The following is a 24,196-nucleotide window of genomic DNA, read 5'->3' as shown; positions in this document are numbered from 1 at the left end:
TCCCAGTCTGGAAGCAAAAAGTCTAGCACAATGGAGGCACTGGAAGTCCATTGTTTCAATAACGTTCAATGTTAATTTGTGACGGCACTCATAATTTCCCACCAGTTTTTAACCAGCTTTGTTGTCTTCAAAGCTGATATAGGCTTCAAAGCAAAGGGATCGCCAATGAGTCCTCTCTACAGCTGCACATTTAGTTCCCTTGGCTGGATGTTACAGTGGTATATGGTTTCCTTCCTAGTGACTTTGTAGCACTTGCATGGACAATCTAAGTTCTCCTTTTAGTCTCTAGTTCACCATAAAGCAACTGGTGAGCCGTACAATGGTCTCCATTGTAATGACATGTCCCACTTATTGCATCTGGGTAATCAGGGATTCAATGCTGGTGGGCTCCATGTGATCAAAGACCTCCAGGTTGGAGACACAGTCTTGCCAATGAATACCAAGGATGGAGTGGAGGGTCTGCATGTGAAATTTCTCTAGTTGTTTGATAAGTCCTTAGAAGACTCACATCCATATAGGATACAGAAGATAAACACAGCCCTAGATTTTTGGCTTTGTGGGGATAGAAATGTTGTGTTGATTAATATTCTAGTCTAGTATGTAGCTGGTACAGAGCCTAGCTGCCTTGCTGATCAGTGAGTGAGTGAGTGATTGAGTGAGTGATTGAGTGAATGAATTTATTTTCTGTCTGTCTGTCTGTCTGTCTGTCTGTCTGTCTGTCTGTCTGTCTGTCTATCTTTGTGTGCCAGGAGTATATTTTTAATCACTTTATGGAGGCACCTTGTCTTGCTTATGCCTATACCATTTTGCTTATCCATGGACTTTTTCAGCTTTTCCCAAGGCAACAAGGAAACTCCTTCTAAGTTCACCTTGTATCTCTCCTCCATCCCTTGACTTGTGAACTGAACTATTTTTGAAATCAGGTTTAGTGATCTTCCAAAACACCAACATCTTCTGCTCAGAAATAACCCTACTCACAGATCTTAGGCATTGAGCTCCTCCACCCCTGTGGCTGGTTACTCAAGCAACCTGAAAGGGGCTAACTTCTTTATCCCATACACACAAACCCCAGAGCTTTCCACACAGCAGCACTCAGGTTTCAAACATGGCCTTACTAATCCACAACCCAGCATCCTAAGCATAGGAGCCACCAGGCTCTTCTGCCTTCAGATTCCTTCCTTCCATTCCATATTAGTTGAAGGAGTAGTGAACAGCATATTTACATGGACAACAGGCTGTTCCATAAGAAAATACTAGTAGATGTAAGACTGCAGAAAACTTTATAAGACATATAATATGGTACTCAGTTTATGAATGATGGCTTGTTGTTCTCAAATAATTAGAAAAATCTAATAGTTTAGAGAAATACTGGCTGATTGCTGTCTCCAGAGCATATATATAGCTTCCACTGCAAGAAGTAGTTGCTTTCTGATGGACTCAGAATAATCCTTTAAATGTAAGTCAAATGAAAAGGATTTGTTGTGATGCTTTTATGTAATATTTATTGAATTTCTAAAGCATAAGTTCTAAGAAAATATATCTTGCTGAAACAGATTACAATCTAATATAGTCATAAAAAAGCAGTATTCAGCTAGAGTTTTCACCACCTAGTAACTTAACTGAGAAGGGAAAAGATTCATGGTTGTCCTTTGATTAGTTTGTTCTATTTCTTAGCTGATGTCTGTAAAGGGCAAGGGATGATCTACGATCCTTTACCTCAGTAATGAACTGATGGGAGCCATAGAGACCATGCAATAGGATCTATGGTTTGGGGAATGGTGTTTAAAATATTGCAGGTGATCCTTTGTGGCTAGGAATCTGGGGAATAGCCACAAGTATCTTGAAGACCCAAAAAGAAATAAGGGCATCTTTCAACCCCCATCACAGGACAACATATGTCAGGTTACAGGTGTAACAATACATCTCTTCTTAAACCTCACCTGAAATAATTATCAGGGTTCCTTGTGGGCAAACAAATACTATTTATTAGAAAAATGGGAGCAAATGCGATTTGTTCCTACTTGCTTCGTTATATGGGATAGTTAATCCTAAACTTAGAAATAGTAACTAAAGAAAGTTTCAAACCCTATTTTTTCAATGGGACTGTGTAGAAGAAAATGGGGATTATTCATAGGATTGTAGTTGATGCAGCTAGTGCTTTCAGATTATTCTTTATCTACTAAAAAGATCTGGAGGAAATTCTGGGTAGAATTACATATAACTGATTGCCATTTTTTAAAATTAAGGTGATGAAGGATCAGTTGTTGATGTGGAAGTTTCTGTTTCTATTTTATTATTAAGTTACATTTTCAATATGTTCTGCGTAATGTGTCCCATTTTACTGTATTTCTGAATAAATAGCAATGACACTTGGCTAAGAATTAAACGTTTGTTTGCCCAGAAAGCCATCTACCAGATCACATTCCTTGGCAGGTTCTGCTTGTCAATATTCCCTTTGAGGTGATTGACATAACAGTGAAGAAAAGTCCTATTTTAGTGCAGCATCGATATATTTGAAGCACTGGTGATAATTTAACCCAGTGACTTACCAGAAATAGTCTTAGTGTATCTCTAGCTACAGCAGTGATCTTCTGCACAGGGATAAGACAATGAAAATGTATTTCCTATCACCAAGGGAAGACAGGATGAAAGGGCCAATTTGCCCAATTTATATAAATGAAAGTGTTTTGTAAAATGGACAGATTCCATCTATGTGAATGCAGGCCTATACTGATCATGTAGGTGCTAGATTTTAGGAAAAAGCTACAGGGCTCATAAGAGTTGCTGAATCAAATCAACCAATTAATCTCAATTCCTTGTTCTCGTCTGACCCAAACTTCCCAACAATTCCAACACTATCATTATATGATGGTGCCATGAAAAACTATTTTAGCTTGAGCTGTAGTAGCCCCAAATAAAAACATGTTTTAAAATTATTATGTATTATTGTCATTAATTTATTTTGCAACAGGGTTATCTCTATGACACAAAACAAAAGCCGTAATTGTTCAGGTAATTTCTTGAACTTTTTTGTGTGATTCTCATTCAAGTCCCTTTCTGATCAGGCATTGTTCATCTGCAATTAATATAATTTTAAAAGACCAATATAAAACTAAACACATCTCCAAAGATATTGAAACATATTTTAATTCTTAAAATAATTTTTAAACTATATTTTGTTATATTTAAATCCTCCACTGAAACATTAGGAACACAGTTACCAAATAATCCCACTAGGATTTAGAAGTGTAGCTTAATGTGTGATCCCTCTAGAGAAATTAAGCCATTGTGGCAACTACAGTATGTTCAAAAAATGTGAATGGCCTACTTGGCATTTGTTGTTCATCATGCAAACCCTATTGTTTCTCCCATAAAACATAGATTGAAAATTGCTGCTCTCATCTAGGAAGAAGTCAGAGAGAAATTCCACCTAACTACTGTGATCAATTTGAACAGGACTTTGTCAACAAAAACGTCTCCACTCAAGAACAGAATCTTTGAAGGTGAATAGAGTATATTGTTGCCATATTATTTAGGATTCCTCTTGGCCTGTGAACTCCTGATGAATAGATAGAACACTAAGTAGTTCTTGCTTGATTTCTTGCAGACTTTCATTACCCGAACTAGGTAATATCATCAGTGCTAGTAAGGAGTGCTGTTTGGACCTCTGCAATTATGAGGCATGTGGGGAGTAATTACTACACCTGGATCTGTGTGTTAATACCTCACTGCATCCTTTTCTGAAGAGGCCATAAAGTGGTCCCCACCCTACCCTTCTGGGGCATAGTTGTTGAGACAACAGTGGCAGATCGCTATGTAGCACCCTAGAAGAAACAGATTATTGCATCTTTTTTCCATCATGGGAATGAGTTAGCTTTGGTCTCTCTCCTGGATTAGCTTTGTTGGGACTGAATGGAGGTTATGCACCTCGCCTAGTCCCAGCTTCTAATAACATCACTCACAGTAGGTTGTATGAGGTTGGAAACTGGAAGTAGTGTTGTTCCAGTCTGTCTTCAGTAGATGGTTCTAGTCCAATGAGGTAGTGATACGAGCAGTGGTGGGATTCAGCCAGTTCACATCAGTTCAGCAGAACTGGTAGCTAATTTTTTGTTGCCCAGGCCCAGAATGGACTTCTGGAAGTGGCATCCACACGGAGAACTGCTTGTTCACATAATTTGAATCCCACCATTGGATACGAGGTTGGAATTAATTATCATCTGTATGCTGATGATTCACAATTCATACATCACACTCCAATCTCTGTGCCAAGAGATTGTAAGGATCTTCGTTCCACTGATACCAGTGGTATCTCTAGATAAGTAAGTACTAATTATGAAGCAGCAGGTTCGCAATTTGGAAGACGTTCTGGATTGATAAACCCTGTTTGAACAGTAGATGGAAGCCATGACTGAAAGAATTTTTACCCAGCTTTAGCAGCCTTAACTAGGGTGAAGAGGACCTAACTGGTACCCTGATTACAGTGCTACCTGGATAAACTATACTTTACAAGGGGCTGTCTTAAAAGACTATTCTCAAATTTCAGTAGTTTTAGATTAGGCTAAAACATGTTAGCTAGTTTGTGAATAAGTGTATTTTGTGTGAACACAGCTATTCGGTTAAGTTCAGGTTTCAAAATCACAGAAGTTATTCAATTCATTTAAGAACAATTAATAAGATGGCATAGAAGAAAATGAAGCAAATAGCTTCTAGCTACACTTACAAGAATTCCTAACCTAATGTTTGTATTTCACATAAAATATACACCATCTGGGGTAAAAGAGAGATAAATGATGCCCATTCAGAGATAGAAATGAACAAGTAGAGCAAATGAAGATAAAAGCTATATTAGGCAATGTCCTAGGCAAATGTCCCCATTTAGATTGTGTTCCAGAAGAAGCACTGAGTCAGGAGGAAGTGGGAAGTCATCTAGTTAAGATATATTAATGTATTTGTGAGAAGTTTGATGTAAATTGAACATTGTAAGAGATGAATTAGGATTATGTAAGAAAGAGAACAGCCATGGAGAACTATGAATCTAGGTGCAATGCTAAACGCTTCCTCACTATAATTCATATCCTCTCTCTCGTCTCTCTCTCTCTCTCTCTCTCTCTCTCTCTCTCTCTCCTCGTCTCTCTCTCTCTCTCTCTCTCTCTCTCTCTCTCTCTCTCTCTCCTCCTCACTCTCTCTCTCTCTCTCTCTCTCTCCTCTCTCTCTCTCTCTTCCCTCCCCCCCATGCACTATGATCAATCTGTTTGTCTGCTGAAGTCTCTGTGGAACAATTAATTGTGTTAACTATTCCTGGACTAGAAATAGTGAACTCACAAAAATATGATTTTGTTATGTGGGAAGAAAGGCCACCTAAGGCCAGGTGGGAAATGGACATGGAGTAAGAGTAGCAGTCCACAGAGTTGATCCTCTTCAACATGAGTAGGAATAACACAAAGCCAAAGAATATACTGTAGGTCTATCTGATGTTGACATTGGATTGCTTGGAAATGTGACATCTTGAAATGTATGGAATTCTTACTTTTATATCAATGTAGTAAAAATTAGATTACACTATAAATGACTAGGATGATGGGAATAGTGCCCTAAGTAGGCAATTTTGCAAGCCTGAGAAACCAGAGTTACAGATTTCTAAGAAAAGAAGAGCTGAATAATAGTTCAGCTCTCTTCTCTTCTGTCCTACAGTCTATGCAGATTTCACAAAAGTCAATAAAGCACAGAAATCACTCCTTACTGAATCAAACCCTCGACTCATTTAGCTCCGTGTTACCCATGCTAAGTTTCTAGAAATGATGCCTTTCAGTTCCTCTTGACATTCCCTATTCTAACAGCAAACCTTCCATTGCATTAACAATTGATTGGTTGAACAGCAGGCAAGCAACAGGGAAATAATGGAAGAGTTGTCACTGCAATGCAGAAGGGGTAGGAGAAATAATGAGACAGCATTTCTGAAGATAACTGCAGAAAAGAAAAAGGGGTATGGTAGACTGAAAAGCTGAGCTGACTGGCTAATTCATGGCCACCCCAGACCCCATTCCAACATTGAACCTGCAGGGTAAAAGGCTGTCAAGAAGACAAACAATAAAGGGGCAAGGTGAGTTCTCTCATCAGGGCAAGAGGCTGAATAAAAATATATACAGTAATGGTAAATGGGAATGATCTTGCGACACAAGGATGAGCCACAGAGTGGACAAGTGGCATGTAAAAAATTTCCCCATCCACAGAAGAGGAGGAGTAGGTATGGGAAGTATTTCAGACGAGATCTTCTCTAATTTCCCAGAAAGTAAAAGAAATCAAGTATCCCACCTTCATAGAAGAGATTGGTAGTCCCCATTCCAGGAGAAGACTCCACCTCTCAAGAACTGCACCATCTGTCTGCCAGACATTGTTGTCATAGCTAAGGAACAGATTGAAATCTAGATTGCAGCTGAAGGCACAAGAGTGGAGATCTAAGTACAGATGTGCTTTGAGAGTGGTCCTCTGAACTTTCCGGGAAGAGTAGTATATTCTTACCTGGAGATCCTGAGAAGATTGAATCTGAACTGTGATCCTTCCCTTTCGGGTCAATAATAGGGAGATGTTCCAACCCCAGTCACTGAACTTCTGGAGTTTGGAGGTCATTGTCCAAAAATATTTAGTTTATTATTTACACTTAATATGATTAGAAATATTCTACTTAGTGTGCCTCCAATAATAACATAATGACTTAATTCACCCAGGATATGGTTTCTCTGCTCATTTAAAGGCAGCCTAGACAATATCAAAATTCAGGGTTTTTCTTTTTTTATCTTCCATTTTTCTCCTATAGCTTATTTCTTTGAACATTTACCTGGAAGTCACAGTGATGGATGTCAAGATTTGCAGCCAGAAAGCTCACTGACACTTTCACTGTCACCGTTGAGGGTGTTAAAGAAAGGATTAAAATAGCATTAAGGGAATAATGAATATTTCATGAATGTGTAATCTGTTGATATTTTAAACAGAATCCAGATTCACTATTTGTTTGTAGAAACAAACTTGTTTAGTCAGCTGGAAATAATTGTTCGTTTGTTTATACATGTTCATGTATGTTAGAGGCCAACAGATTTATCTTTGTTTCTTATAGATTAAATATTGTCTGTAATTTGAAATGCACCATGTTCTGAAAACTTAAATGCAAATGAACTGCATAGTGTCACTGCAGTTGCCAGGCAACTAAAAGTGGCCTTTGCAATGGAAAAGCCAATTATCAATAAATGTTGGTATAATGCTCCAGATGTGGTAATAAATTGTATGATTTTTCACATGAAGGAAACATTCATGTATGATTGCTTTGTCTCTGAACCTTTTCACACATTATTTTTTGAATGCATTGGTGCCTTTGATCAGGACAACGTTATCTTTATGAAGTTTTATTTTTCAGTGGGACTTGATTGGCTATTTTGAAGTTTAAAATATAGTACTGGAGTACATGAGTTTTATTAGGGAATAAAAATGTTGGTAATTCCAGCACAATTAAAGAAAAATCTTTTAGGAATCATTTCTTGTGAATTGATTCTACTATTCTGAATTATCTCTAACTTTACCAGTTTTAAAAATATATTCCATCATTATCCTGCCCACTTTGTAAAATAGCTATAATGCAAATGCTAAATATTGCAAGTGTCCATAATATAATCTGTAAAAAAACTGGTGATAATATTAAAATCCCTTTTCAGATGCCCTAAAGAAAAACACAGAGTCATTTGTGAATCATTTATGTGAGAAAATTATTCTTGGGACAATTTAATGTTGACTCTCTATATTTTATACTGAAGCAGTTGTTATGCTGATAAGAGTCCTCCATCCCTGACAATGGATGCTTCTTCAGTGCTTGAAAAGGTGAATTTTTACTCCTCTCATGCAAAAACGTTCCCTTTCATCTCGTCTATCAAGTTTCATTCAATTCAATGAAAAAGAATTTGCTTCTCTTTCCCCCTCTCCCTCCCTCTAGTATTTCTGAAATTATTATGGCTTTAATATGGGGGGGTGCACATGCATGACAGCCAAAGTTTATGTGTGAATGCGTTTAATTCCCAAGAAAGACATAATTTAATCTCTTAATGGACTTTATTCTGCACATTCAAGGGAAGTGCTAGGGTGATAGGACTATGGGACAAAGCACCTCCACTATTTTGAAAGAAATTCTCAAACCCTTTTTCTTTTCTACCTAAGAAAATGGGGAAGAAAACGTTTGAGAAATTCCAAAGCAAATTTCAGTTCAGCGTTAGTTTTATCATCCCATGTCCTAGGATACAAAAGAAAAATGACCTGCCTGCTGGAACATCTGAAGGATTCTATTTTCTACATTACAGACTTTCAGATCCTACTGGAAAAATTGAATAATTTTATTTTATATGTTACAGACTTTTAGATATTTGAAGGTGGCTATCATACTTCTATTTCTCTTCTCTAGGCTAAATATACACAATACCTTTAGTGATCCCTTGTCCTTCCAGGCCCTTAGCATATTGGCTGCAATCTTCTGGATACACTCTGAAGTGTATCTGGATACACATATATTCTTCCTAAAATATGGTAACAGAAATGGACCTAGTAATCTAGTGGTAGTATGACCAACACAGCATAGAAAAGAATTACAGTAGTCCTTCACCTACGACCACAATTGAGTCCCAAATTTCTGTTGCTAAGTGAGACATTTGAGTTTTGCCACATTTTATGACCTTTCTTGCCACAGCTGTTGAGTGAATCATTGCAGTTGTTAAGTTAGTAACATGTTTGCTAAGTGAATCTGGCTTTCCCCATTGACTTTGCTTGTCAGGAGGTCACAAAAATTAATCATGACCCCAGAACACTGCAATTATCATAAATATGAGCCAGTCGCTAAGCCTCTGAAATTTGATCACCTGACCATGGGGATGCTGCAACAGGGATGTGAAAAATAGTCGTGTCAGTTTTTGCAGTACTGTTGTAACTTTTAACAGTTAGTAAACAAACTATTGTTAAGTCGAGGACTACCTGTATTATTTCTCTTGATTTTAAATAGTGTGACATAACCGGGAACAGTTAAATAAAAAAAGGCAGACAAAATCGTTAAGCAAATTTAAAAAATATTTTGGCAACAAAGGAAAAGTATTATACAAGGAGCCTCAATCTGAGGCTGGATGCTGTGCTGGATAAAATGATGATGAAATGATTTGAGGTGAAACTAAAGCAAGGAAATGCTAGAAGGAATATTTTAGACCTTGTATGGCATTGTAATATGTCAAAGAATGGAAGTTGAAATAATTATTTAAAATCTGATAAAAAGAAAGTCATGAATGCTGTGGCTGGCATTGAAAAAATGGTAAAGCTGCAGGTGCAGATGGTAACTGAAGAAATATTAAAATATGGTCCTACAACTTTTTGAAGTAGTTAAGCTGCTTATTGGATATAAATGTTCCTCCTGGCTGGTTTATGTGGCTCGGGAGGTTACACGAGGCTGGTTCCTAGCAGTTATTAATGCTTCCTTGAGTGAGGGGTGCTTCCCTGCCGCCTTGAAAGAGGCGGTGGTAAGGCCCCTCCTGGAGAAACCTGCTTTGGATCCAACTATTTTAAATAACTTTCATCCTGTCTCCAACCTTCACTTTCTTGCGAAGGTTGTTGAGAGCGTGGTGGCACAGCAGCTCCCTTTGGTCCTGGAGAAAACTGATTATCTGGATCTGTACCAATCGGGTTTCAGGCCCGGGTACAGCATGGAGGCGGCATTGGTCGCGCTGGTGGATGATCTCTGGCGGGCCTGAGATAGGGGTTATTCCTCTGTCCTGGTCCTATTAGATCTCTCAGTGGCTTTTGATACCATCGACCATGGTATCTTGCTGCGACGTCTTGAGGGGTTGGGAGTGGGAGGCACCGTTTTACAGTTGGTTCTCCTCCTACCTCTTGGGCCATTCGCAGACGGTGTTGGCAGGGGGGCAGAGGTCAGCCTCTAGGCCCCTTAGTTGTGGGGTGCCTCAGGGGTTGGTACTCTCGCCCCTCCTGTTCAACATCTATATGAAGCCGCTGGGTAAGATCATCCATGATTTTGGGGTGAGGTATCATCAATATAGGGACGCGGTGGCTCAGTGGGTTAGGACACTGAGCTTGTCGATCAGAAGGTCGGCAGTTTGGTGGATGAAATCCCGAGTGCCGCGTAGCAGAGTGAGCGCCTGTTACTCGTCCCAGCTTCTGCCCACCTAGCAGTTCGAAAGCACGTAAAAATGCAAGTAGAAAAATAGGGACCACTCCGGTGGGAAGGTAACAGCGTTCCGTGCTAGTCATGCCGGCCACATGACCACGGAGACGTCCTCGGACAAGCGCTGGCTCTTCGGCTTTGAAACGGAGATGAGCACCGGCCCCTAGAGTCGGAAACGACTAGCACGCATGTGCAGGGGAACCTTTACCTTTACCTTATCATCAATATGCTGATGATAGCCAGCTTTTCATCTCCACCCCGAACCAACCCAGTGATGCCCTCGACGTGATGTCCCGTTGCCTGGAAGCGGTAGGGATTTGGATGGGGAAGAACAGGCTCCGGCTCAACCTGGCCAAGACTGAGTGGCTTTACGTACCGGCATCTCGTTTAGTCCAAGAGGTTCCATCTTTGGTTATGGGAGGAGAGGTGTTACCTCCCGTTGATAGGGCACGCAATTTAGGCGTCCACCTGGATTCACGACTCAGTTTTGAAGATCATATTGGAGTTGTGGCCAAGGGGGCATTTGCCCAGGTTTGCCTGGTGCGCCAGTTGCGCCCCTATCTGGACCGAGATGCCCTATGTACGGTCACTCACGCACTCATTACCTTCTGTACAGATTACTGCAATGCTCTCTACATGGGGCTACCCTTGAAGACCACCCGGAGGCTCCAGCTGGTGCAGAATGCGGCCGCGTGGGTAGTGATGGGAACATCCCGATACTCCCATATTACACCCCTCCTGCGTGAGCTGCATTGGTTACCGGTTGTCCTCCGGGTGAGATTTAAGGTGCTGGTACTTACCTTTAAAGCCCTACATGACTTAGGCCCGGGATATTTGCAGGACCGTCTGCTGCCGGGAACGATCTCCCATCGCCCAGTACGCTCACACAGAGAGGACCTCCTCAGGGTACCGTCGGCTAGACAGTCGGCTGGCGACCCCCAGGGGGAGGGCCTTCTGTGTGGGAGCGCCAGCCCTATGGAACCAACTTCCCCTTGAGCTCCATATGGCTCCGGATCTCCAGTCCTTTTGCCGCGGCCTTAAAACACTTCTTTTCCATCAGGCTGACCTGAATTGATGACAGGGTTCCGCCGGTTAGGGAATGCTGATGGGTGATTCCAAGGGGGAGGGCATTCTCTGTGGGCACGCCTGCCCTATGGAATGAACTGCCGGTGGAACTTTGGACTGCCCCAGACCTTCGCTCGTTTCACCGGGACCTGAAAACTTGGTTATTTGATCTTTCTGGCCTGGACTGAGGGGGTTTTAATTTAACTTTAAATTTTAAATTTTAATTTGTTTCTATTTTAATTGTATTTATTTGTATTGTTTTAATTCGCCCTGTAAACCGCCCTTAGTCCTTCAGGAATAGGGCGGTATATAAAATCAATTAAATAAATAAATAAATAAATAAATAAAAATTTTTAATTTTTACCTTCAATTTTAATTTATTCTATTGGGGCTGTTAATTTAACTCTTTTTAACTTTTGTATTGTTGTATTTTATTGTTGTTAGCCGCCCTGAGTCCTTCGGGAGATAGGGCGGCATATAAATCCCAATAATAAATAAACAAACAAACAAATAAATAAATAAATAAATGACTGTACCTATGACTGACAATTGAAAGAACGCCATTACTATTCCCATTTACAAAGGGAAAGAAGGGGGAATGAAAAAAAAATACAGAAATAATAGTTTGTTATGTGCCTGGCAAGGTAGAATTCTGATCAAAGCACTTTCAGTAATTATCATTACTCCAAGATCTCTCAGTCGTTGTTAGCTCTAATCCCATCAGTTTGGATGAGTAGTTAGGATTTTTGACAAGTGAAAATGGTTGTGCACTGTATGGTTCTGTCTATTCTGTAATTTGTGAGAGCTGGGTCAGGAAAAACTTTAAAAGTACATTGAATGGTAAAATAAGAGATAAGAGTTGAAATTAAAGAACGACAGGCAATGTATAAAGTGATGTGTGGACATGATAGAACCAAGAATACATTGCAAAGATACAAAGGTGTAGAGAAGCATAGGAAATTATATTAATGTAGATTAAATTCTATTTTTGCCTTTTCTCTTATGCTTTTAAATTTGTTTACTCATTCTTCCTTCCTCCTTTTCTGAACTGAGCATTATGCAGTTTAATGCTCAGTATAATTTTGCAGGATAGCAGAAGCTTCAATATGTTCCATGTTACCTTTGGTACTATAAATTACTTTATATCCATGTCCATGTGTGCATCTATCATTAAGGGCTTTTTAACTCATTTCAAAAAACTTGGGACTTTGTTGATGGAAGCAAGTAGTTGTTGCTTGCTGCTTGTGATATGCTGCTATGATTTTATATTGTTTATGCATATTTTACACTTCTTAATTTTTTCAATGTTTTTTTTTAATCCGTAACACTTGGGATAATGGCTCTAAACATATAAAGAAAGAAATGCCTTTGCTCTGTTTGACAAAGATATACCATATCTATGAAGCACTAGTTAATATTAAATGCACATAGTAATAGTATATGGAGATTGGATGCAAAATAAATGGGTATATGTAACCATAAATCCAGCTTTGTTTTGCATTCCTGATTCCTACTCGCCTAAATGACAAAAATTTCTCTCCTGATCATAATTCCATGTCCAGAGAATGATAAACTTTTATTTTCCCCAAATAACTCAGAGTGTCTCTTACTCAAGCTCTATATTGTTGTGACCGATGGGATGGCGCAGATCTCACATTCCTGTTGGTGATTGGAAGTGGCAAAGGAAACATCACTCTTCTTGCTTCTGACTATTTCATCAGGAGAAAGTGCTGATGCCCTAGAATTAATGTGGCATTTGATTTAGGAAGCAACATTTCTAATGATTAAATACAGCTCTGGGAGTCAATCATGTTGAACATTTAGAGGTAAACATTTCAGCCTAATTTTTGTAAAAAATCTAAAATCAATTTCAATGGGAGGCATCTGTCTTTGGTAGGAGATAAAATAGACTTTAGCTTTCAAATACAAGTACATGCTCAGTACAAAATAAAAAAATATGAACAAATTGGACAATCATGGTTTAAAATTGTTGTTGTTTTTATAACTTCCCAATAATAAATATTGACTAATGCACAGGTCTGTAACCCGCGGCTCCGGAGCCGCATGCGGCTCTTTCAGCCATCTCCTGCGGCTCCCAGTCTTCTGCTGTGTGTAGTCCAAAAAAAAAAGTGGGACTAAAAAAGTTTAATCAATCAATTCAAATATGCAGGGTAGGTGCATATCTCGCCTTGGCTCCACTCTTCAGTCAAACCTTGTTCTGCACATGTGCGCATGTACGCGCATGCGCACACATTTTTGCGGCTCCCAGTTTTTCCTTTTGTGAGGGAACCGGTTCCGAGTGGCTCTTTCACTGTTTCAGGTTGCTGACCCCTGGACTAATGGAATATGAGAAATACATGTTATCACATTACATGCTGTTAAATTCAAATATATATATTTGAGTAGTGTAAAAAGAATGATTTGGGCTTCAAAAATTTCAGGGGAAGGCTCTTTATTTAATGTAATAAATTTACATTTATTTAAAATGTAATCTTGATACAATTTGATCCTGGATGCTGTGTATGCATAAACTGGTTATGAAGCTATTCAAACCTGGGTTTCTTACTCTCATAATTTTAATCTGAATATGGATCTGAGAATCGACAAATAGAATAGAATAGAATAGAATAGAATAGAATAGAATAGAATAGAATAGAATAGAATAGAATAGAATAGAATAGAATAGAAATCTGGAAGGGACCTTGGAGGTCTTCTAGTCCAGACCCCTGTTCAAGCAGGAGAACCTATACCATCTCAGACAAGTGACTGTCCAGTCTCTTCTTTAAAATCTCCAGTGATGGAGCAGCCACGATTTCTGGAGACAAGCTGTTCCACTGGTTAATTGTCCTCATTGTCAGGAAGTTTCTCCTTAATTCCAGGTTGCTTCTCTCTTTGATCAGTTTCCAACCATTGTTCCTTGTCCTGCCGTCTGGTGCTTTGGTGAATAACGTGACCTGCTCTTCTTGGTGGCAGCACCTCAAATACTGGAATACTGCTATCATGACTCCCCTATTTCTTCTTTTCTTTAGATAATCTTTCTCTTCCTGCAGTACCTAATGTCGGTGAATGAGATGCTGGATTATTTCTCTGTTCTGATTACAGGCACCATCTCTCAGCACAGTCTTACTCTTATGACTGCCTGCCGGTCCCTTTAAAAAAGTGCGATCGGAGATCCTGCGAAAGAAACCTCAGCTACCGTAGGTGGCAGCATCGAATTGATACCGATATAGAAAGTTAAACGGGGAGAGCTTCTGATCTGATGCTAAACATCAGACTTATATATGGTTTTATTATATTTTTTTTACTTATTGAACATAACCTCACATCTAACGCATAAGACTCCGGGGGGGCATAAACAATTAAAACACAAAGTTAAGCAATCTGGAGAATTCAAACACAGCCATTAAAAACCAGTTAAAACCAATTAAAACCTATATTATTTTATTATTCACAAACACACACACACTATATTAGGATCCCATCTACGTAAAATCAGGCACCAATGGTTGCGAGCGAAGCTCACCCCCAAGCAAAAAATCTAAAATCATTTTCGATAGGAGGCATCCATCTCTGCGGACGAGATAAAATAAATCTTAACTTTCAAATAGAAACGCATGTTCTGAACAAACGGTTTAAACACAACGGAGCGCGATGCCTTTCCGCAGAAATCCACCTCCTTCGTGTTTTCCGATCAGCGTGTTTTTATTTATTTTTTTAACCGTGAAGAATTTAGGTCTCGGCGAGCCACCGTCCAAGTCTTGCTAGTCACGTGATCTCGATCAGCTGATGAATTCGGAAGCTGCCGGAGAGGCTGCGGTCGGCAAAATGGAAGGGGCGCTGGAGACTCATTTGGAAGATACGTAAGTGACGCAACGGACGGCGCTCCTGCTCGCGGGTCTTGCACGAGCGGCAGGTTCTATTTTTTATTTTTTAAGGCAGGTGGCAGCTTGTGGGGGGGGAGGGGAGGAATGGTTTCTTCTCTGGCTGGTTCAACGCTCGCGTGCCGTCTCCTTTTTTTCCCTTAGTATGAAGAATCCCTCCATTGCGGGAGTCCTCTGCACGGATTCTCAGGGGCTAAATTTGGGCTGTAAGTAGAAACTTTGTTGTCGTTAGCTGCGAAGTCGTGTCCGACCCATCGCGACCCTATGGACCAGAGGTCTTCAAACATGGCCCTTTTATGACTTGTGGACTTCAACTCCCAGAATTCCTCCACCAGGCATGCTGGCTGAGGAATTCTGGGAGTTGAAGTCCACAAGTCATAAAAGGGCCAAGTTTGAAGATCCCCGCTATGGACAATGTTCCTCCAGGCCTTCCTGTCCTCTACCATCTTCTGGAGTCCATTTAAGCTCACGCCTACTGCTCCAGTGACTCCATCCAGCCACCTCATTCTCTGTCGTCCCCTTCTTCTCATGCCCTCGACCTTTCCCAGCATTAGGCTCTTCTCCAGTGAGTCCTTCCTTCTCATTAGGTGGCCAAAGTATTTGAGTTTTAGCTTCAGGATCTGGCCTTCTAAAGAGCAGTCAGGGTTGATCTCCTCTAGGACTGACCAGTTTGATCGCCTTGCAGTCCAAGGGACTCGCAGGAGTCTTCTCCAGCACCTAGAAACTTTACGGTGGCAGAAGCTCTGTGCATATTCCAAATCCGCTTGTCTTCTCCTTCCTTTGTTTTTAAACGCTTAGCCCCCCCTTGCCATTTCAAATACTGTGCCATCGTCCCTGCGCTTGTCATGTAGCAGGAGTTGTTGCTTTGTTTTGAATTTCGAATCGAGCATTATACAGCTTTTTTCCAGTATAAACTACACTTTTGGAAGAGACTTCGTGATTTGCTGGGAGAAGTAAAAGTGAAATAGGGTTGTTACTCGGTTTTCCCATACTTCTCTCCCCCCCACTTCCCATTTAACTGTTTTTTTAAACTTCTGCCCAAGCAATCCACCTGGTGGTTGAGTTCTCTCGTGTGCAAATGTGTCCCTGCTCTCTCTCTCCTTTAGAAATTCTAACAGGGTCCACAAACCTGTCTTACGTGAGCCTCTTGCTGTTGCCTCCTTTTAATCCTGCTCCTAATGAAAGAGCAAGCGGTGTTTTGTTTTGTGTTTTTTAAACTCTGGAAATGCCTGTTAGATCGTGAGTTCTGGACCGCATGGACGACTCAGGACAACAGGGTTCATCATAGTACACTTTTATTGCTTCAGCACAGACTAACTCTAACAAAAGGGCAACTGCCCCTTTTATATACCTAGCCAGGTATACTTCGAACCAATCCCAATATCCGGATTTCCCGCCAAAGGATGCCCTGCCAATCCTGGTGGTGTCAGTGGCTTATCTGTGTGACATCCCCTATGTACATAACAATGCCTATCCAGAATGTTGACATCTTGTTGACATCTAATTCTCTGGCAGCAATGAAGAATCCAAGCTAGAAACTTGACAGCGGGAGTGATAATCACAGCTTATTAAACCTGTATGCCACTCAACTCTCAAGAACTCTAGGAAGTTCACAACAATCAAAGAAATTACAGTAAAATCAGTTAAGCATTAAAAATAAAGATAAAAGATACAATCATGATGCAGTGCGTGGTCTCACTCTCCCTTGCCAAAGGCCTTCCTTCATGGCTCTTCTAAGCCACAGCAGAGTGGTTTCCATCTAGATCTCGGGGAGAACCTTGTGCCAGAAGGCAGGCAACAGCTAAGAGAAGGGGCACTTCTGAGGTCCTGAAAAATGACATGGTTTAATTCAGGGGTTCCCAACCAGGGCTGCTTGCACCCCCTGGGCGTGCAAGACAACATTCCAGGAGATGCAAAAACTTGGTTTCCAAAATTATAGTGTATATGCATAATTCATTGCCATTATTTCAAACTTTTGTAAGGGGTGCGAGAATATATCAGAAGCGTTCTAGGGGTGCAGGGTATAAGAAAAGGTTGGGAGCCACTGGTTTAATTGAAGGAACCCAGAATGTGTATATATTATAATATCTAATATATTATAATATATTATAATATCCCACAAGATATTATGGGAAGCAGGTGGTCCCTGAAATAACCAGGCTCTATGCCATGCAGGACTTTAGAGAAAACAGTTCCTTAAATTGCATTTGGAAGCAAACCAACCAGTGAGTTTGTGAAGCAGAAATATTAGATGGGCATACTGAGGCATGTCTATCACTGCTCTCATGGCTGCATTTTGGACCAGTTCAAGCTTCAGTCTAGTCCTCAAAAGCAGCCTGAGTAGAGCATTTCGCAGTACTCAAGTTGTGAGGTAATTAAAGCATGAGTGGCTGTCTAACACCCACCCCCTCCCAATATCTAGGAAAGGGCCTTAGTTTTGTTCCAGTAGTTAGTATTTGCAAAACTACTGAGCCACCAAGCCAACTGAATTTTAGTCAGTATGTTCTTAGTTTCTGGTTATGCAGATCCAGCAATTGAGTGTATTATATGAATGTTGCTCCCATCATCTGCATATGTGCATCTGTGAACTTGTGGCTGTTTTAACAGCACCCATTATACAACAAGGATGGGGAAAGGTGTATGGCGATTCCAAATGTCGAGGTCATGGTTGTCCTAAACGTGTTTTTGGAGGAAGATGCAGACTCAATTTGCCCGTTTGTTAGCAGAGAAAATGAGAAGAAGAGTAGCCTTCCACATTCACTGAGAAATGGAAAGAACTCTCTCCATCCAGTGAAAATTGCATTGACTTAATAATTATGCAACCTTTCTAAAGCCAATACTGCTGTAGGTACTTTGTTTGTTTAAAGAGGGAATGAATGGGAAAACACTGAAACAATAGTAAATGTAGAAATGAGAAGGAAGCCACTTTTTTTAATCTACTAAGGCAGAGTTCCCCAAACTTTTCAGCTTTGCAGACCGGTGGGGAGGGGCGAGGGGATGGTTCTACGCGAGAGACAGGCAAGTGCACATGCTCACTCACTGTTCACGCAAGTGGGGATGGGCACACACCCTCACCCGCCACTTCTGCAGCCCAGTTCCCAATGACTCAAGGCCCGAAGGTGGGCTGCAGCCCAGGTTTGGGGACCCCTATACTAAGGTTTGGGACGCGGTGGCTCAGTGGGTTAGGACGCTCAGCTTGTCGATCAGAAGGTCGGCAGTTTGGCGGGTCGAATCCCGAGTGCCGCATAGCAGAGTGAGCGCCTGTTACTCGTCCCAGCTTCTGCCAACCTAGCAGTTTGAAAGCACGTAAAAATGCAAGTAGAAAAATAGGGACCACTACGGTGGGAAGGTAACAGCGTTCCGTGTGCCTTTGGCATCTAGTCATGCCGGCCACATGACCACAGAGACGTCCTCGGACAAGCGCTGGCTCTTCAGCTTTGAAACGGAGATGAACACCGGCCCCTAGAGTCGGAAACGACTAGCACGCATGTGCGGGGGAACCTTTACCTTTACCTATACTAAGGGTTACCATTAAAAGATAAACATGAGGGAATCCTTTTCCTAAAGGGTAGAGGAAAGCACCAAGGTGCTTAGAACTTACAAAGGACATCAAGCAAGTCAGAGGCTTTTACCTTCCTCACCTCTGGCTTAGGTGCCAATAATACTGAAGTTAGCAAACCCCATATTAGACAAGCCTTTCCACCCCTGTGCTAGACCCAAAGTCTAGTTAATAATTGTAAAGCTGTAGCAAATAAGTGACATAATAAAAGCCTTGCTTGGTTATATCCAAAAGTCCAACTGTTTCAGGATTTTATTGCCAAAAAGTCAACCAGATCTTTGAAAATTTATCTAGGTGTCAGCCTTCAGTGCACTTTGACTTTGCAACTTCTAACTGGACATATTGTCAGAAATCCAGACAATTCTTGCAATTTGCAATTAATTATTTGGGAGAATGTTTACAGTATTCTTTACAGCTAAATACAGAACACTTTTTTTTTTAATGATGCACAGTTATCTTTTAGGTCGTGGCACTCTCTCAGATGAGCATGCAGGTGTAATATCTGTCTTGGCCCAGCAGGCAGCAAAATTAACTTCTGATCCAACAGATATTCCTGTTGTATGTCTTGAATCAGACACTGGGTAAGCATAATTAATAGTTTTAAAGACCAATTTATGATTCCATAAATGCTGGTGGATCCCAGTTCATTAACATGTGTGCAATGCAGTTCCCCAAAAAAACGTGGGTAGGCATGTTCATTTGATTCTCTGGTTTTCCTTTGTTGTGTTAAATGACTTAACAGACCTCACTGCATCATTGCCTTTTTGAATAAGGATGCCAAAAAACTAAGATGGAAAGTTAAAACTTTCTCCCCTCTTTTGGTTCTAGAAATTTGCATATATAACACCTGTGCCTTTTCCCTATTAGGGAGAACCCATTTACTGTTTTTGCCTCCAAACACTGCGTCAATTTTCAGCCTAATTTTTGGGGAAAAAAATTCTTGGCAATTATTTTTGGAAATGGTTTGCAATTGCCTGATTCCTGATTCTAAGGGCTGAGAAACAGTAACTGGCCCAGTCACCCAACTGGCTTTATGCCTAAGGTGGTAGTAGAACTCAGTCTGCTGGTTTCTAGCCTGATGCCTTAACCACCATACCAAACTGGCTCTTTTAACCTTGGATTTGAAGACTTAATTCATTTTTATTATCCCCATGAACTTATATTTTGGAGTTGTTGGGCATAATTGTGGGTTTGCCATTGTGTATGGAGTTCCAGTGGAAACATGGGAGTCCATTAAATGACTGGTATAAATTTGATTGCATTCTTCCATGTTTTATTGTTCTTATAGTGTTTTAACTGTTTAAATGTGTAATTTGTATTCATTGTGTAATTTTTGTTTTGTATACTCTGCCCAAAGTCATATGCAAGTGAGATGGGTGGCTATGTAAATTCAGTAAATAAAATACCAGGTTCAACCAGTTATGTAACTGTAGGAATTATAAAATCATCAATAGCCCCAATCTGCACTATTTTCATTAACATTTTGGGTTTGTTTACAATATAAAAAAATCTATATTTATTTATTGTTTGGTGTGTTTTTTTCCAGCAATATCATGATCCAGAAGCATGATGGCATCATAGTGGCAGTACATAAAATGGCATCTTAATCTTGAACATTCATAGTATTCATTGCTCTTCAAGAAATCAGTTTTGTGGAACTGTCTTCTGCCAGTTAATAGGATATCCAAGCTCATGAAGCTAGAACCTAATTGAATCTGTCAATATCTTCACTTGCCTACCTTGATACAGAGTGTATCTGCAGAACTTCCATTGTTTCATCTTTTGAGTAATGAAGCACTTTTTTATTGCTGGAGAGACAGCAGCTTAACAGATGGCCCCAATGTTAGAGGAACTGAAAATTTTGTTGAGGACAAGTAATGCATTCTATCTTGACTAAATATTGTGTATCTACTTTGATGTAGCAGAAGAATCTGTTAAGAAAATCGTCTTCCTTGGCCCATTGAAACTAAAAATATATTTCATCTCAAGCTTGGCTCTTGGTGACTTACACGGCTATATTTATGTAGCTTTGTTGCCATCAAATGCAAGAGGTTAGCCATTGCCGCCTTCTCTGAGATACTTTTCAGTTTTTCACTCTATAGCTTTGGATTTCCTATCTCAGTCCAAATTCTAATCAGGACCAATTCAAGATAACTTTCTAGATCAGTCAAGGATGATCACGTATTGCCACCTTGCCAAAAAAAGCAAAAAAAAGTATTGCCAGCTTGCATATTGACAGATATTTAAAGGAGTTTGATAATAACAGCAATGTGGTTTTTGCACTGCTCTTTTTAGAGTAACCTACAAAATAAATGTGAACAACTTCTTCTCTAATCAGCTATTACCTAATGTCATGATCTTTATTGTGATTGATGAGACTATCACATTCTTTTATGTGCTGGCTACTAAAAACGCCAACAGGATCAGTACTAAGTATGGATGTTTCTTGCCCTAAATTTTAAGATGTTTGCATGCTTATACTTAGAAAACAGTTCATCAGTGTTAAACCCAAGGGACATAATTCAATAAAGTTTTGGGACTGGTTCTAGTTCTGTTTAAATAAAAACAAATTGGCAAGAAAATAAAGCAAGAGAACCATATGGTATAGGGGTTATTTTTAATACAACTTTACTAATACTTTCTATCCAGGTAAAAACCACATAAATCCTTTCAGTTACTCTTAAAATTCTGGTGCTCCAAAATTAAAATACTTAGCAAGAGATTGAAATAAATCTGGTGCCCTTCAAAACAGTAATTATTTGGCATTGTGAGAGTCTAGCCGAAGGAAATAACTTTTTTTTAAAGGAAATAGAAGCTGGTGGCAAAGGATTATTAGAGCCAGAAACAATCAATTCTGTTATGTTTTTACAACATACTACTTAGGGTACTCAACTGTGATTGAAATTTACTTTGTTGCCTAGATTGGCATAACACCCTGAGCCATAAATTAGCCAACCACATCTTTAAATTCAGCTACTTGGTAAATACACATCACTAGGATGGGTAAGATGTCTACAGAAGAATGGCTGGAAAGCTTAACAGATTTACTGTATAAGCTGCAGAATGGGTTTTGCTGCCATCATAATACTGAATTAGTTCATAAAGAATATATATATATATTACCTAGGTCAGAGGTTGGCAACCTTAAACACTCAAAGAGCCATTTGGACCTGTTTCCCACAGAAAACCGGGAGCCACAAAACTCTTTTGACATCTAAAATGAAGATAACACTGCATATATCGTTTTTTACCATTATGCTATGTATAAAAAACTATAGTATGTTGCATTTAGAAAATCAATGAACTGCTACAAAGAAAACATTTTTATTTCTGCATGCAACAAAAACATTTTGAACTCCAAAAAAAAGATGCTGGGTCGAAGGTTACTTTCAAATAAAATAATGTCTATTTGAGTCCTCATTTTTATGAAATAAAAAGCCGATGCAAACTATAAAAACTACAAAAAGAAAAGAAATTGCGGGGGGGGGGGAGAAAAGGACAGGAGAAATGGGGGGGAAAGCCTTTCTCCTTTATCCCAACAGGTAAAAACAATTTTAGTAGCTTATCTACCATCTTTAAATACAGCATAATTATCCCCATACCTCATCTCTTAATTAAAAAAAACATCAAAATATTTCATTAAACATTCTTTACTAATAGTCCAGTAAGGACAACCACATATATTCATATTCTCTCTCTCTCTCTCTCTCTCTCCCTCCATCTCCCTCTTTCTGCCCATTCATTCATTAATCCGGTCTGAGTACCCGCACGTGCCCACACACAGGTTTTTGTATCTTGCTCTCGCGGGGATCAAGAGGATGAGGAACCGGCCCGAACAGAATGGGACAAATGAACATGGCTGCCTTAAGACACCTGCTGCACCTCAGGCACCCCACCACAGCTGACATACCATGGACATTCTTATTCGGCTGGCTCTCCACCAGTGCTCCTCTGCTGCCCTTGGTCTACCAGTCCTCTTCCCCCACTTAGTGTGTTTGTGTGTGAGAGAGAGAGAGAGAGAGAGGCACTCGCGCTTCCCTTCTCTCCCTCCCATCCTCTTCCTCCCTCCCTCCCTCTCACTGCCAAATGATACTGCCAAATGAATAGCCCCTGCCGCTCCTGCTGTAGCCTTTGCTCCTCCCTCATGCTCCTCATTGTGCCCCCCTTTCGCCAGAATCCCCCGTGTAGAGTTGGATCAGGCTTCTCGAAGAAGGGGCTACTGCACCCGAGTAACTGATTAGAGGAGCGGTCTGGGTGGAAAGGGGGTGGCCGGAGTTGAGCCCGGGGCGCCTTTGCCTTGCATCAGCCTTATTGAGTGGGAGGGCGCCTCCACCACCACTTCTGGCCACCTTCCTCGCACTCCAGGGCTTGAGTGAGGCGAGCGCCTCATGCATAAAAGGCACTCCGTGGGGTGAAAGCATGCAGTGGCTAGAAAGAGCTGTCCTTTCCTTCGGGCTCCGACAGGGTCTCGCCAGAAGCATTTATTAAAACCTCTCGAGCACAGCCCGGCCAGCGCCTCTTTTCCGGTCTGCACGCCTTTTCTGATTTGGATTGGATATATAGCAGTTCCCACCAGCTGAAGCAACTGGCATGGAGAAACCAGCTGAGAGCCGGAATGCCTTTCTGGAGCTGACGGTGCTAAGCAGCTTCGAGGCTGGAGAGGAAGGTGTAAAGCAGCCTTGGCTGAAGCTCTTCCAGCTGCGGAGCTTCAGGCGGTTCCTGAGGAAATGCTCTTCTCTTCCACACTCAAATTGGCTGCTAGCGGCTTGGGTGGCTCTGCTCCATCCAAGTTGAAGAAAGCGGAGGCCAGCAGAAAGCACCTTTCTTCAACTCGGATGGAGCAGAGCCACCCAAGCTGCTAGCAGTTGATCGGGTGTGAAAGATGAGAAGAGTGTGAGGCTGGCTGGCCATGTGAGAATATCGGCAATGGTGGCTGGGGAGGGGGGATCATGGCAGTGGCATTGGCAGCTCCCCCCACCCAGCCCATTTCCCCAGCTCCATAGATGCTTGGCAGAAACCACCCCGCCCCAGCACGCCCGATCTGACCCATGCGGCACCTTCCTTCCAGCAGTCCTCCATCTCTTCCGCCACCACCGCCACATGCAGTCCCAAGAAGAAAAGTTTGTGGGCAGTCCCACAAATAAAAGAAGTTCAATCGATCAATTCCAACTTCGCGAGATCTTTTTTTTCATGAGAAGTTGGGATTGACTGAACTTTTTTAGTCCCACTTTTTTTTGTGAGACTGCAAATGGCGGAGGACAGCCGCAGTAGAAGGCTGAAAGAGCCGTATGCGGCTCCAGAGCCGTGGGTTGCCAACACGTGACCTAGATGGATGACTCATAGCTCAAGATTGAATTGTGGAGTCCTTCTTTTCTGAGTTTGGTTATTTGCTTGCAGATATTTTAATATATCCAGTACTAGGTAACAGCATCAGAGCACTAAGGGCTCCACAAACATTCAGAAGAGTCTGCATTCTCTTGAATATAGGCAGAG

The 24,196-nt window shown here is 40.9% G+C and overlaps 1 protein-coding gene across 1 annotated transcript; it reads left to right on the top strand.

The window, feature by feature from the left end:
- Positions 1-14,994: 14,994 nt before the first annotated feature.
- On the top strand, positions 14,995-23,518 carry LAMTOR5 (late endosomal/lysosomal adaptor, MAPK and MTOR activator 5). Its single transcript, XM_083358080.1, has 4 exons — positions 14,995-15,123; positions 15,289-15,350; positions 19,167-19,284; positions 20,250-23,518. The coding sequence occupies exons 1-4, from the start codon at positions 15,050-15,052 to the stop codon at positions 20,308-20,310; spliced, it is 315 nt and encodes a 104-aa protein (XP_083214206.1). The 5' UTR covers positions 14,995-15,049; the 3' UTR covers positions 20,311-23,518.
- Positions 23,519-24,196: the final 678 nt, after the last annotated feature.

Source organism: Vipera ursinii (genome assembly GCF_947247035.1).
Source record: "Vipera ursinii genome assembly, chromosome: 3".
Lineage (NCBI taxonomy): Eukaryota > Metazoa > Chordata > Lepidosauria > Squamata > Viperidae > Vipera > Vipera ursinii.
This window is presented reverse-complemented; position numbering and strand designations above follow the sequence as displayed.

Bases quoted from the DNA above. Each gene is read 5' to 3' on its own strand.
- LAMTOR5 (XM_083358080.1), top strand. From the start codon at position 15,050: ATGAATTCGGAAGCTGCCGGAGAGGCTGCGGTCGGCAAAATGGAAGGG. The intron at 15,124-15,288 runs GTAAGTGACGCA...TTTTTCCCTTAG, and splicing joins GAGACTCATTTGGAAGATAC to TATGAAGAATCCCTCCATTG. The intron at 15,351-19,166 runs GTAAGTAGAAAC...GTTATCTTTTAG, and splicing joins TCAGGGGCTAAATTTGGGCT to GTCGTGGCACTCTCTCAGAT.